General features: G+C 44.6%; 1 protein-coding gene across 5 annotated transcripts in view; it reads left to right on the top strand.

Annotated features, from left to right (window-relative positions):
• The window catches only part of arb2a (ARB2 cotranscriptional regulator A), a 198,225-nt gene that overhangs the window by 62,910 nt on the left and 120,247 nt on the right, over nucleotides 1-15,068 (top strand). For all 5 annotated transcript variants that reach the window (XM_029762143.1, XM_029762144.1, XM_029762146.1 and 2 more), the window contains exon 7: nucleotides 9,304-9,519. In XM_029762143.1, coding sequence (XP_029618003.1) covers nucleotides 9,304-9,519 — 216 coding nt within the window. The remainder of the gene's footprint in view (nucleotides 1-9,303; nucleotides 9,520-15,068) is intronic.

The following is a 15,068-nucleotide window of genomic DNA, read 5'->3' as shown; positions in this document are numbered from 1 at the left end:
TCATGTTTCTTAAGGCTAGCATGACATGTAGCCTGGTACACACACTTACTACTAAAGATAGCAAGTTACATTATGCTTTCCTATGGTTTTGTGTGGACACACACACACACACACACACACACACATTTATACATAATCAACAATCCCAGCAGGACCACCAGCTTGCCCCTGGCCCTCACTTTCTGGCCACAATAACAGGGCAGAGGTCAAGGGATTCCACTTTAAACCCTAAAGGTCGCCCAGGGCCTGTGGTGTTCACTAAGATTAATACCTGGGCCTGTTTACTAGGATCTCATTATTCACCCCCAGACATCCCCAGATTACAGCCTGGATGTCAGATCACAGCTCCGGAGCCAATCACGCCTCCTCAAACCCAAACCCCTAGTCCCAGCCCCTAATCCCAAACCCTAGCCTCCAAGCCCTATAGCTGCTGAGTGACCAGATGTGGACCTAGGGGATCAGGCATCACGTGGCCTCAGGGGTCTGGCTTCCTGTAGGTCAACTTGAGTTACGGTTATGTGTGGTTGTGGAGGTGTCTAAAGTGTGACTCTTCTCTTTAGCGGTTTACAGTTGTCATTGCTGGTGTAAACAATAATTATAACAGAGGGGATTTGTGGACATTGTGCGTGCCACTCTCCCCGTACAGTCTTGCGCACACACAGACACGCACGCGCACCTGTCATACAAAGATGCATTCAAAACACAGGTATGTACAGTATATAATGCTTAGGTTTGCTATGGGGATGTGTTTGTGTGATGTAGTGGTTATAGAAGCCCTTCACTGGCCCTGTTCTGTTGATTTCCCCCCCACCTACACACACACACACACACACACACTGGTCACCAGTTGCCTCCAGAACCATCCTCTGGTGGCCCTCTGCCGAGCCGCCTTCTGCCTCCCCCTCTCTCCCCCGGCCGTCTCCCCCACTCGGGTGCAAGACTCTGATTTATACATTAAATAGTTGGACAGGAAAATAGGGAGGCACCGATCATTCCATGATCTATATCTCCCCTCCATTAAAAATGGATGTGTATGCTGAGGGAAGACAATAGAATATATAAATCACAATGCTAACGGGGGTAAGAATGGGGATTTGTATTTATTTCCAGCTAGCCCTACCTCAGTGTGTCTTTGTCTCCCTAGTACGGCCTCAGAGCTGTGTGGACCTCATGTACAATCTACTGTACAGACACTTACTGTAGGTGACTAATTCCATACCCAAGGATACAATACTATTCCAGTGCAATACGAGGTAGGTTCTCCATGTATCTGAGGGGTAATCATGTTTCTAGATGATCTATTAAACTAATGTTCTGCTCTACGTTCCGTATGTTCCTCTGTTTAATCTCTAGTAACGTTGGGTCAACGTTGATCATCTGATCAACACATGGTGAAAAACTATAGCAGACTGCTTTGTGTAACCACAGGAACACAGGAGTGTGTGCGTGCGTGTGTGTGTGTGTTCGTTCACTGTCACTTCACCGTGAACGCTTGACACGTTGCCCTCCTGTATTTATTTATTTTTTGACAAATGACTTCTGTAACATTTACTTGCACAATCGATAGCTCTGACAAATTCCACCTGACCGTTGATTAATGCTCCATCCAGCCCCCACCACCACCGCTCTGTGTGCCGTGCTGAGAGCAGATGAAGCAGTGTGTGTGCTAGGGTATGCATCACCATAGGATGGGCTCTCCAAGTGTGTGTGTGTCTAAATCTCTGTCTGTGTGTGTAGTTTCGTCAGACAAGAGGAATTCAGCATCAGCCTAATCTCTTGACATGTGTTGTGGCGTTAACACAGCCGCAGTCCTTGTATGTTGATATGCATGGGTCTTACCATAGTGTGGTTCAATGGAGGCAAATCCATGTTATTGGTTGTGTTCCTCAAGCTCAAATATGCCTCTGACTTGCTATAGTTTGCCTTTACCCACAATGCTATTTTCATCCCTTCAAATCACATTTTATTTGTCACATGCACTGAATACAACAGGTGAAGACCTTACTGTGAAATGCTTACTTACAAGCCCTTAACCAACAATGGAGTTTTAAGATAAACAAGAGTTAAGAAATTATTATAAAGTAAAAAAAAACAATAATACAATAACGAGGCTATATACAGGGGTACCAATACTGAGTAAATGTGCGGGGGTACAAGTTAGTCAAAGTAATTGAGGTAATATGTACAGTACCAGTCAAACGTTTGGACACACATACTCATTCAATGGTTTTTCTTTATTTTTACTGTTTTCTACTTTGTAGAATAATAGTGAAGACATCAAAACTATGAAATAAAACACATTGAATCATGTAGTAACTAAAAAAGTGTTAAACATATCATTCTTCAGAGTAGCCACCCTTTGCCTTGATGACAACTTTGCAAACTCTTGGCATTCTCTCAACCAGCTCACCTGGAATGTTTTTCCAACAGTCTTGGAGTTCCCACATATGCTGAGCACTTGTTGGCTGCTTTTCCTTCACTCTGTGGTCCAACTCATCCCAAACCATCTCAATTGGGATGAGGTCGGGTGATTGTGGAGGCCAGGTCATCTGATTCAATTTCTGAGGCTGGTAACTCTAATGAACTTATCCTCCGTAGCAGAGGTAACTCTGGGTCTTCTTTTCCTGTGGCGGTCCTCATGAGAGCCAGTTTCATCATGGCACTTGATGGTTTTTGCTACTGCACTTGAAAAAACTTGTAATTTTCCACGTTGACTGATCTTCATGTCTTAAAGTAATGATGGACTGTTGTTTCTCTTTGTTTATTTGAGCTGTTCTTGCCATAATATGGACTTGGTCTTTTACCAAATAGGGCTGTCTACGTTGTCACAACACAACTGATTGTCTCAAACGCATTAATTCCACAAATTAACTTTTAACAAGGCTCAGCTGTTAATTGAAATGCATTCCAGGTGACTCCCTCATGAAGCTGGTTGAGAGAATGCCAGGAGTGTGCAAAGCTGTCATCGAGGCAAAGGGTGGCTACTTTGAAGAATCTCAAATATAAAATATATTGTGATTTGTTTAACACTTTTTTTGGTTACTACATGATTCCATATGTGTCATTTCATAGTTTTGATGTCTTCACTATTATTCTACAATGTAGAAAATAGTAAAAACGAAGAAAAACCCTTGAATGATTAGGTGTGTCCAAACTTTTGACTGGTACTGTGCAGGTAGGGGTCATCCATTGTAATGGAAACGGAGTGTATCAGAAAGAGTGAATGAGAGTAAGGGAGCGTGGAGAGGGGCCTCGGGAGATTTGGGCTATCTTCTCTGGTGTCAGCCAGCTTCTACAGTAGCTGAGAAAATGAAAGCAAGCTAAATGTAGCCTAGTTGCTGAGATGAAATCGTCCAGGAGACGTATAAATAATTGAGATGTGAAGGAGCCTTTGCTTTGCGTCGAGTGTGCCGCTCGTATCGCTGACGCGCGTGTGTGTTTGTGTGTGTGCGCGTCCGTGCGGAGGTGCTGAAAATAAACAGGTCCAGAAGAGAAGCAGAAAGAGAGGGGGGGGGGGGGGAAGGAGAGATGTAAAGTCAGACATGAAAAGATTCTGAGGCACAGGGGGATATGAACCACTCCTATTCTCCTCACTTCCTCCCCAACAACGCTCCACTTTGAACTCCTGTATAAATATTCAGTTGAGCCTGTAAACAATATCTAAATGAGCACACATCCATGCCAAGGTTAAACTTCCGTGTTTTTCACTCTGAACAGAACTTGACTTGTTAGATAAGGTTACTGTGGATTAGGACATGGCCTAATTATGCTAATGTTGATCATTATTATAAACACAGTGAGGATCACAGAGACTAGTTCAGGTTGTTATTAAAAGTGGCATTGAATTGACTGTCTCTACGGTAATAAACAATGGTGTTATACGAAGACTCCCGCTGTCTATTAGACAATCAATTTGGTTTGTTTGTGGTTGTGGGTGCTTTTGTTGGAGTGAGTGAGTGAGTGAGTGAATCTATTTACTTGGGACAGTAGAGTAGATAAATCTCAGATAGCCACAGCAAAATATTACGGCATCAACAGGATTTTAACGTTTAGTCCCTAATAATGCTTGCACGGTGGTTAGGCTATTAGCTGGTCAAAAGGAGGCTACGTGAAAAGTGGAATAATGTTAATATGACTGTGTGTTAGTGTGGGTTTTCAGTGAATTTATGTAAATCACGGAGCTCGTCTGCAGGAAAATTCTCAGCATCAAAAGAGTGATGAAATGATAATCCTACATCTGTATATGTATAGAAGGGCTGGTCTTGGGGTGTGTGAGAGAGAGGGGTTGGGGGTGTAGAAGGGCTGGTGGTGGGGTGTGCGAGAGAGGGGTTGTGGGTATGTGTATGTGTGAGAGAGGGTTGGTTGGGGGGGGGGGGGTACAGTGTCTTAATCTGACAGTGCTTTGTGAGCTGTGTGGTTTCTGGGAGAGACGAGGAGAGGGGGATAATGGGCCCCTGGCTGCTGAAAAAGCCCACGTGGAGCCGGAGACAGGCAAGGTCACCCAGAGCAGGGGTGGCCCTGAGAGGGAGGGGGGCCTGCCTCAGCCCAGGAGGGGCCCATTTCATATAACTGTATTTCCATTCCTGCATGCTCCACCACCAGGGCCTCCCATGCTTCTCTATGGGCTCAAAGAGAAAATATGTCTCTCTCTCTCCTCCCTCCCTCCCTCCCTCCCTCGCTCCCTCCCCCTATAGCCTCCCATGCTTTCTACCTGTATCTCAGGTATTAGTGTAAGGCTTTATTAAGGTTTCATCCCAATAGAACACATTGTGGAAGCATCATTATCTGCTGAATTAGCCGTTCATGAATTGAGACCGAGTGTCTAGATGTGGCTTTGATTCCCCACGTTCGTTTTCCAGGCTGGCCTTTTTTTCCTCTGTCTGCCTTGGTGCCTCCTATCCCCAGTGTAGCCTCCAGACATGTTGCCGCCTTGTCTCCCTCCCTCGCCTTCGGATTGGTTGGACAGTGGCGAGCGCACCTTTGCCCTCTGCCTGTCAAGTCGCGACAACCAATCACGGGAGGGCAATCACAGAAACAAGGAAGTATAGCCGATGTGGTCGGTACAGGGAGTGTCAGCTGCCCTGATACTAACACAAGAACAACCCCCCAATAGGGATTAGACAGAGCGTTGCCAGCCGTAGCTGATAATGTAGCGAGCACGTAGACTCAGCCGGTTTCATTCAGATACAGATCCCTTCTCACATAAGTGTACAATGCCGTAGTATACACATTTGTATACACGTTGATACACCCATGTTCCTAAAGCTCACATACTACAATATATTTTCCTTAAAGCACACACACACACACACAATCATCCCCTTTCCTACCCACATGCCCCCTTGACCACTATCAGCCATGCTTTGTACCTGTCAAGTGCCTGTCCTTTTTGCTGTGCCCAAAGGCCGTGCTTGCTACGAGAGCTCACACATCAAAGACTACACACACACACACACACACACACACACACACACACACACACACACACACACACACACACACACACACACACACAGATGAAACATGCCTGGTTTCGGCCGCCTCTCTCCACTCACACACGTGAGACACGTTTCATTTCATTACATCCCAACTGTGAACATGGAGATAGCGTCTTCTTAAAGGGACGCCTTAGCCTTTTTTTTTTTATATATTTTTTTCGGCCTCCTTTAAACCATGCCACTGAGAAGGCAGACAATGGTTTATTACCGTTCCACTGTCTCACGGCCAAATATGACCACAGTCTGACCGCGTAGCTTTGTCAATGCGTGTTGGGTCCAAATAAACAGCCAGAGTGTTAGAAATGACCCATCAATATTTCCCCATTGACGCGCAGCATTTGCGTTTTCTCCTTTTTTTTTCTCCTTTGTCGATACGTATCTGCACTTTCTTTGCGAACTGATTAGACCCATTGATGGTGTTGAATAGGATGTATAATAAGGTCTGTGCGTGTGAGATGTCAGGCTGATACTCAGCGCGGCGTTAGTGACACGCTGGGAGATGGAGGAGGGCAGAGACTGACGGCAGAGCGGGGCTTCCTGAGCGGCGGCCATTGTTGTGCTATCTGAGGGGAGTCGGCTGGTCTACGACAGGCCCGACAAAGGAGCGCTAAAGAGCGTCCGGAGAGGGGTGACGGGGGTGCGTCCCCCTCGGAGGGGCCTGGGTGACCCCTCTGACCGCTGCCCTCTGGGCCAGGGCTCTGTGTGGCGGTGGCACAGGGCACTCAGGGGCATGGGAAGGGTGTGTGTGTGAAGCTTATCCTGCAAAGCACTGCATAAAGAAACACTGACGCAACATCAGTGTCCACACCAAGCGAGAGCGTGAGATTTTTTTCAACGCTGACAGGCAATCGAGACAATCAGCGCTAACTAGGGTAGTAATTATATTCATGTATAATAGTACTTCGTTATAAATTATACATATCATTTATTGTTAAATACAAGTTCATACATTTTCCCCCTCATTATATAGCGATGGCACCACCTTTAATAAAAAAGACCTTGTACTGACTGTTGGCATTCATTTAAAGATATTCAAAACACCAGGATACATTGATGATTTAATAAATAAACTCTGCAGTTCAGCCTCTTAACTCTCTTTCCCCTTAGTGTAAAATGCCTTTGCTGTTGGACAGAACAGGACAGCAGTGTGAGAGCAAGGAAGAGACCCAGGGACCAATGTTTGCCTGAGACCGCCGAGACCTTTCTCTGTCAATGTAAATGATGGTTTCCGACTTGGCGATGAACCCGTGGCCCTGCTGCAGAAGTCTGTGATGCTGGAGGATGCAGGGGGATGCTGGGGACACCGGTCCCTCTCACAGTAATGCTTCAGGGTGACTGGGCAGCACTAAAGGTTAGCCACAATCAGCCCAGGCAGGGCTAGGGCACACAGGGCTAGCATTAGCTCAGTAGGCCTAATGTTGTTCATCCATTAACGCTTTGCCCTATGTGCTGCGTGGATCTTAGGCACATGGATGGATGGGTTGAACACTTCGTGTTTCTGTGAAGGGACTCTCCCTTTATCCGTCTCTCTCTTCCCCAATCCATTTCTTTCTTTCTTTGTCTTTTATCTCCCGCTCTCTCTCCTCTTTCTGTCTCTCTCCATCCACCCTTTGTCTAGTCCCCTCTCGCTCTCTTTCTCTCTCTCGCTCTCTCTCTCTCGTTCCTCGTCTCTGATTGAGAAGAAGACAGTGTTGCCAGTCATTTTTCCAGCCTGCCACCAGTGGGCAGTGGCACAAAGCTGGAGCGGACCTCCTCTCCTCGCCTCCTCTCTCCCATCTTCCTCTCCTCATCCTCTCCGGTCGTAAGGTCCGTGTGAACTGCTCCATGGTGGCTGTGCCAACAAAGACGGCCCCAGGGCCTGTGCTGAACTGAGCTAAGCCTCTTTAATAGAACCTGACCTATTACTTTACCCCTCTCTCCCACTGCAGATAGCTAGTATGCCAGAAAGAGGAGGAAGATGAGAAAGAAAGACGTCTCCCTCCCTTCCAGCTTCGCTCACAGCCCAGGTGGTGCTGCGGCGCGGGGCCGTATGTGCCGCACCTTACACAACAGGAAGAAAACGAACTTAAGTCAGAGCCAACAGCCGAGGAACTCCTCTAGCTAAGGAATCCTATAAGCTCCTTAATGAAAGGCTTCTTCTGAACAACGTTGACGCTTTATATCAATGCGTGTTATGATGTGTGGAACAATGGGTTTTATAGGGCCGTCGGTTATTCGTTTTGATTTGATATTGTTTGATTTGTTTTAATGGACAGCTGTCAGTGATGTAACTTTGATGGTGATCCTGTACTTAGTTTGGTAATACTGGAAAAACAAAATGTATTTAATCACGTTTGTTTCATTTAGCAACTTCCCTTTCGGTCTTAATATTGTGATTCAATTCATTCTTACTTCATTTTCTATTTTACAGCTTCCTTATTAGTCTCTGCTGATTTAAAAACGGAGTTATTTATTTAATTGAATATATTTAAACTCAAAATATTTGTCTAGCAATTAAGGTGTCGGTGTCAGAGATTTTGCGAAATAGTTATGACCTAAAACGCAAAAATAGATCCTAATAAAGTATGCCCTTAATTAATACTTATATAAAATCATTATATAATTGCTTTACTACTGCTCCAATTTGTTCAGATTTGTCTTATTTGAGACTGTCTGAAAGTTTGATTCTAATAATCCTAGAGGGAGTGGTGGGGGCTTTGGCTAAAGCCGTCGGTCGGAGAGAGTGTGAAAATAAGAATAATTTTATAGTCTGGGGACGTGTGAAAGTGTCATTTTGCTGTTGTCAACACACACCAGGTGCTAATGTGTGGGGCAGGTTTGACATCGACGGGCGGAAGAGGGACACACACATTGTGTTAACACTTATTAAAACGGAGGAGACGTGCTGCAGTGTGTAGACAGTGTGTGTGATGGCGTCTCTGGGAGGAATCGGAGCGAAATTTCCTCACTTACTCCTACACTTGTCTTCAAAAAACCTTTTTTGTCAGTTCAGATCTGCCAATTTTTTGTGTGTTTAGTGCGTGTGTTCGGTGCGTCTGTGTGTTTGTGTGTGTGTACAGAGGGAGAGTGTGTGTGTGAAGTGCTGCCAAAATGGAAAAGGAATCCCTCCGTTTCCTGCTTTAGTTTGAGAGTGCTTGGGATAATAAACACACTTAATTAAAAATGTCTTCAGAGTTGAAGAAGTCACTAAGGCCTTGTGAAAACTTCCCCTGACCATAATAGTTTCTGCCTGTTTCAATTTCGAGCAACTTACAGGACATTTTTTGACTTCCTTATCTTAGTTTTACAGCATAATGCCATTTAAGAATTTGTTTGTTCATTTGTATTTTGTTTCTGTTAATAGTTGTATGCCCCTTGTTATCCTCATAAAACTTGAACTGCAGTTACACACACACACACACACTGATCACACACATGTATACGACAGCCCCTAACTCTTGAGTTGAGTGATGGAGGGATCAATTAGTTTTGATAGTAAGTGACACCTGGCCTTTGGACCCAATGTTATTCGCTGGCTGAGACCCCTGTCACTGAGTTCTAATCCTGCATCCAATAGTTCTGCTGTTCTGACTCCTACCATACCTAGTCTGTCTGTCTGTTTCTCTTGCGATGGCAAGAATGACTGTCTCTCCCCTACCACCCTGGCACAGATGCCTCTCACTATTGGCCATACACTAACTCACTTTGATTATTGTATGGGCATCAACTGCATTCACCTAAACACACACGCACATACAGCCAGAGACACAGAAGTGAGTCGGAGTCGGATGCGTGGACTCTAACATTTGTGTGTGTTGTCTTCCAGGAAGGCTACAGTGTGATGGTGCTCAACCCCAATGAGAACCACCTGGAGGTGGAGAGGCCGGCCAAGCCCACAGCCCTGCCCTCCCCCGAGGCCTCGGACGAACCCGCCGAGAAGAGAGAGCGCAAGGACGACCGGGAGAGCAAGAAGAAGAGGGACTTCTACGAGAAGTACCGCAACCCGCAGAAGGAGAGCGAGACGGAGCAGATCCCCATACGGGTGAGCGAGGGAGGGGCGGCGGTGGAGGGGGATAAGAAAGTGATAGACAGCGACCTAAAAGAAAGGATGGGGGAGGCGGATGGGGAGAGTTTGGGATTGAGGGAGGTGGAGAAAGGAGAGGGTTACAGAGGGAGGAAGGAAAGGAGGGAGGGAGGGTGAAGAGGGCGAGAAAGGGAAAGAGAGGCTCTCTTGTGTGGTCAGGCTGTGTGGAGTGTTAACCACATGGCGCGCTCTCTCTCTCGCTCTTTCAATTTTCTCTTTCTTTCTTTCTCTCTCTCGCTCGCTCGTCAGAGCAGCTCTGTCCCCTCAAACTGTTGACCGCTGGGATTATTGTCTTCCAAACACACACCATATATACACCACCTCATCACACACACACACTTGCACATCACACACACACTAGCACATCACGCACACACTAGCACATCACACATCGTCCACCTTCCCATAGACTCGTTCCTCGTCTCTGATTGATAATGGAATATTTCAGTGATCAAAACAAATACGTCCACCGTTATAGGAAATTGAATCAAAGGTGCCTCAATTCAGCCCTTCCATCACACCTAACATAACCGGACTAAGGTGACGCCATCTTCAAAGGCTTTGACCCGTTGTCCATCCACACAGACCTCGTTTCTCTTTATGCGGTCGAGCGTTTGTAGGGTGGTCTGTAGAAGGCCAGTTGTTGGTTTTAATGTGACGAGAACGTAAGGGGACGCTATCCTCTTTGTCTCGTCTCGCGTTGATGGCTGTACCGGTGTGCGTGTACATGTGCGTGCGTGTGCATACGGGTCCATACGTTTTTTTGTATTTGTGCTGTGCGTTCGTGCAACGTGCATGCTTGCGTGTGAGAGATGTCACTCGGTTGCCTCTGACAGGCCCTGTGGTCTCACTGGGACTGACAGGCTGTGTGTGAGCTGTCAACAGTGCCTCTTTTCTCTTTGCCTGGCTCGCCTGATAGTACCTCTACCACACTCTAATATGGACTCATTAGCAGTAGCGCATTAGCTTACCCTGTTATATCGCAAAAGCGTCTGCTAAATGCCATATATATGATTATATTATCGCCTTAGAGATGGCTTCAAGCCCCCATCATCACTGTCTAGCTCACTCTTACATTAGACATGTTTTTTATGAATCTTTTTTTGGGGAGTAAACTTAAAGAAGTCATCTTTGTGTTCGTTGAAATACAACTAAAACATGTTTTTTGTGTGTTTAATCGGCACATTATTGCACAGGTTGCTTACACATTTGCACGTTGTTAGCTGCGTATGCGCCAGGGTTCAAGATTTTCCCGGTATTTTACTAATGTTCCATCCTAACAATAAATCCCTTTTCTCCCGGGTAACCCGGTATTTCCCACCAAAACCGAAAGTGTCATTCAAAAGCATTATAAACCATATACAGTACCAGTCAAAAGTTTGGACACACCTACTCATTCCAGGGTTTTTCTTTATTTTTACTATTTTCTACATTGTAGAATAATAGTGAAGACGTCAAAACTATGAAATAACACATATGGAATCATGTAGTAACCAAAAAAGTGTTAAACAAATCAAAATATATTTTATATTTGAGATTCTTCAAAGTAGCCACACTGTGTCTTGATGACAGCTTTGCACACTCTTGGCATTCTCTCAACCAGCTTCATGAGGTAGTCACCTGGAATGCATTTCAATTAACAGGTGTGCGTTGTTAAAAGTTAATTTGTGGAATATCTTTCCTTCTTAATGCGTTTGAGCCAATCAGTTGTGTTGTGACAACGTATGGGGTGGTATACAGTAGACAGCCCTATTTGGTAAAAGACCAAATCCATATTATGGCAAGAACAGCTCAAATAAGCAAAGAGAAATGGCAGTCCATCATTATTTTAAGACATGAAGATCAATCAATCTGTAAATGCAGTCGCAAAAACGATCAAGCGCTATGATGAAACTGGCTCTCATGAGGACCGCCACAGGAAAGGAAGACCCAGCGTTACCTCTGCTGCAGAGGATACGTTCATTAGAGTTAACTGCACTTCTGATTGCAGCCCAAATAAATGCTTCACAGAGTTCAAGTAACAGACACATCTCAACATCAACTGTTCAGAGGAGACTGTGTGAATCAGGCCTTCATGGTCAAATTTCTGCGTAGAAAATTTAACTCTACTAAAGGACACCAATAAGAAGAAGAGACTTGCTTGGGCGAAGGAGCACAAGCAATGGACATTAGAGCGGTGGAAATCTGTCCTTTGGACTGATGAGTCCAAATTGGATTTTTGTTTCCAACCGCCGTGTCTTTGTGAGACGCAGAGTAGGTGAACGGATGATCTCTGCATGTGTGGTTCCCACCGTGAAGCATGGAGGAGGAGGTGTGATGGTGTGGAGGTGCTTTGCTGGTGACACTCAGGGATTTATTTGAAATCGTTGACATTTAAGCATGATGGGTTTATTATAGAGCTTTAATCTAAAATTCAAGACTGGTGCTACCAGGGCCTGATGAGCCATAGATTAAATACATTTTATGAGCCCTAAATAAAACACATTTAATGATCCCATGCCAAAAAAAAGCCAAAATGATTGTGCCGTTATACAATACATATATTATATAGGCTACTGCACATTACACATGACAGAAAAACCTAAAAGCCCATAGATGTAGCTAGCTATATGCTCTCTTGGGTAAATAAATGAAACTAGCTCCAGTAGGCTAATCTTTTGTAGGCTAATCTTTTTGAGTGTGAACTATATTACTGTTTTGTATCGTATGATACTGTATTATATGGACTGGAATTACCCACATCGTTCAAACCGTGATGAAGAAGGGAGAGAACATGGGATTCTGATGCAGCACATGCTCCCTTCAAAGTTACAAGTATAGACTAGGAAATTTGATTTAAAAAAATGTATATACAGTAAATGGGCTTATTTGTATAATTAGTAGGCTAATGCATATATAGCTTTGATAATATTTAGTAGCCTACCTCCTCTTTCTCTCTCTATTGTTGGTTCATTCCTTCCTCGCTTTCAACAGTCAAATGAAATACGTTTTGTTGTCCTTATCTTCATCATTCTAATGACATCCTTGAATAATATAGTACTAGAATTAGATGCAGATGTCTTTCACTTCTCTTCACCAAGATTGAATGGTTATGGGTCTGAATAAATAACTGCTATAGCCTACCGCCATCGTGCGTTCGCTCTTCTTTCAAACTACCCATGAGTTCTATTGGCTACTACATTTTAACATTCAGCAAACAACAGCTTGCATCCCTCTTCAAATATTCTGTTGGTATAAGAAATGCTTAAATGATGTCTAGCAAGCTATTCTAGTCTTACCTTTTCCTGCATGGGACTCCAAGAGCTAAGGAGAGGCCAGCGGAGCACATGTTCAAGAGACATAGGCAAGAGGCAAGTTAGCCGCTTCTTATGCATAACCCATCATGAATTAGCTAAATAATAGACTAATACCGCATTGAATGTATTACCTGGAAGAGGTAGGCTAGGACATCTATATATAGGGCTGTATATCAATCTAGAACAGGATGATCTATTTTGTATGCAGTTTGAATGGAATTGATGGGAAGAGACCAAGGCTCACGGCTGCACTGATTCAACGCCACAGTAGTAGAGTGATACACGGTTTTAGAATTCTGCGGGTGCAAAGTAAAAACTAAGGTGACCCCCGAAAGCCAGATGGAGAGCGGTAAGTTAGACGCGCGTTTGGTCTTTATTTTACTGTAGAATAGACTATGCTGCAGCAAATGTCGGCCTACCTGTCGCAAGAAAAAAAGTTCCCATGATGGGATGATAGGTCTGCATGCATTGTGAACTCAATTCAAAATCAAATCAAATTTTATTAGTCACATGCGTTGAATACAACCTTACAGTGAAATGCTTACTTACAAGACCCTAACCAAAAATACGGATATGAATAAGAAATAATTGTAACAAGTAATTAAAGAGCAGAGGTAAAATAACAATAGCGAGACTATATACAGGAGGGTACTGGTACAGAGTCAATGTGCAGGGGCACCGGTTAGTTGAGGTAATATGTACATGTAGGTAGAGTTATTAAAGTGACTATGCAAGTAACAGACACGTCTCAATGATGATAACAACAGAGAGTAGCAGTGGTGTAAAAGGGGGTCGGGGGCAATGCAAATAGTCTGGGTAGCCATTTGATTAGGTGTTCAGGACTCTTATGTCTTGGGGGTAGAAGCTGTTTAGAAGCCTCTTGGACCTAGATTTGGCGCTCCGGTACCGCTTGCTGTGCGGTAGCAGAGAGAACAGTCTATGACTAGAGTGGCTGGAGTCTTTTTAGGGCCTTCCTCTGACACCGCCTGGTATAGAGGTCCTGGATGGCAGGAAGCTTGGCCCCAGTGATGTACCGGGCCGTTCGCACTATCCTCTGTAGTGCCTTGCGGTCGGAGGCCGAGCATTTGCCATATCAGGCAGTGATGCAACCAGTCAGGATGCTCTCGATGGTGCAGCTGTAGAACCTTTTGAGGATCTGAGGACCCATGCCAAATCTTTTGAGTCTCCTGAGGGGGAATATGTTTTGTTGTGCCCTCTTCTTGGTGTGCTTGGACCATGTTAGTTTGTTGGTGATGTGGACACCAAGGAACTTGAAGCTCTCAACCTACTCCACTGCAGCCCCATCGATGAGAATGGGGACGTGCTCGGTCCTCTTTTTCCTGTAGTCCACAATCATCTCCTTTGTCTTGATCACGTTGAGGGAGAGGTTGTTGTCCTGGCACCACATGGCCAGGACCACAACTGCGCTCCATACCGAGATGGTGTGTTCCCACCCAGAGCGTTGATGATTCATCATGCCATAGAGAAGCCAGATTTAGACTTCACATATAATTTAACAGTTCCATTTCACGCCATGCTGTTCATTTAAATAATTTATTATAATTTACCGGTTTCTCACAGTTATTTATCCCGGAAAAGGGAGTGGTTTTCAGCAGTAAATCTCGGTATTCGGGTTCCCGCCATTCAACCCTAGTATGCACAAACACATGCACAGATACAAGCGCGCACACACACACACACACACACACACACACACACACACACGCAACACATACATTATAGCACAAGGATCAAGGTTCTTAAGTGTCATCTCTGATATTGACCTCTGGATGTTTTTTTTGTGTGTGAGGGAGGGTGTGTGTTTGTATTTATTAGGGATCCCCATTAGCTGTTGCCAAGGCAGCAGCTACTCTTCCTGGGTCCAAACACATTAAGGCACTTACATCACACAAAAAAACAAACAAAAAAGTACATCAGGTAACATTATTTCACCGCTACATATCTACCATACAAAGGTTATAATACCACCATGGAACAACATTACAGTGTACGTGTTTGTATTCGTGTGTCTCTTCACAGTCCGATTTGTTCCATAAGGTGTAATTTTATCTGGTTTTTTTATCAGATTTTACTGCTTGCATGAGTTACTTGATGTGGAATAGAGTTCCAGTAGTCATGGCTCTGTGTAGTACTGTGCGTTTCTCGGAGTCTGTTCTGGACTTGAGGACTATGGAGAGACCCCTTGTGGCA

The sequence above is a fragment of the Salmo trutta genome, chromosome 9 (genome assembly GCF_901001165.1).
Source record: "Salmo trutta chromosome 9, fSalTru1.1, whole genome shotgun sequence".
Lineage (NCBI taxonomy): Eukaryota > Metazoa > Chordata > Actinopteri > Salmoniformes > Salmonidae > Salmo > Salmo trutta.
This window is presented reverse-complemented; position numbering and strand designations above follow the sequence as displayed.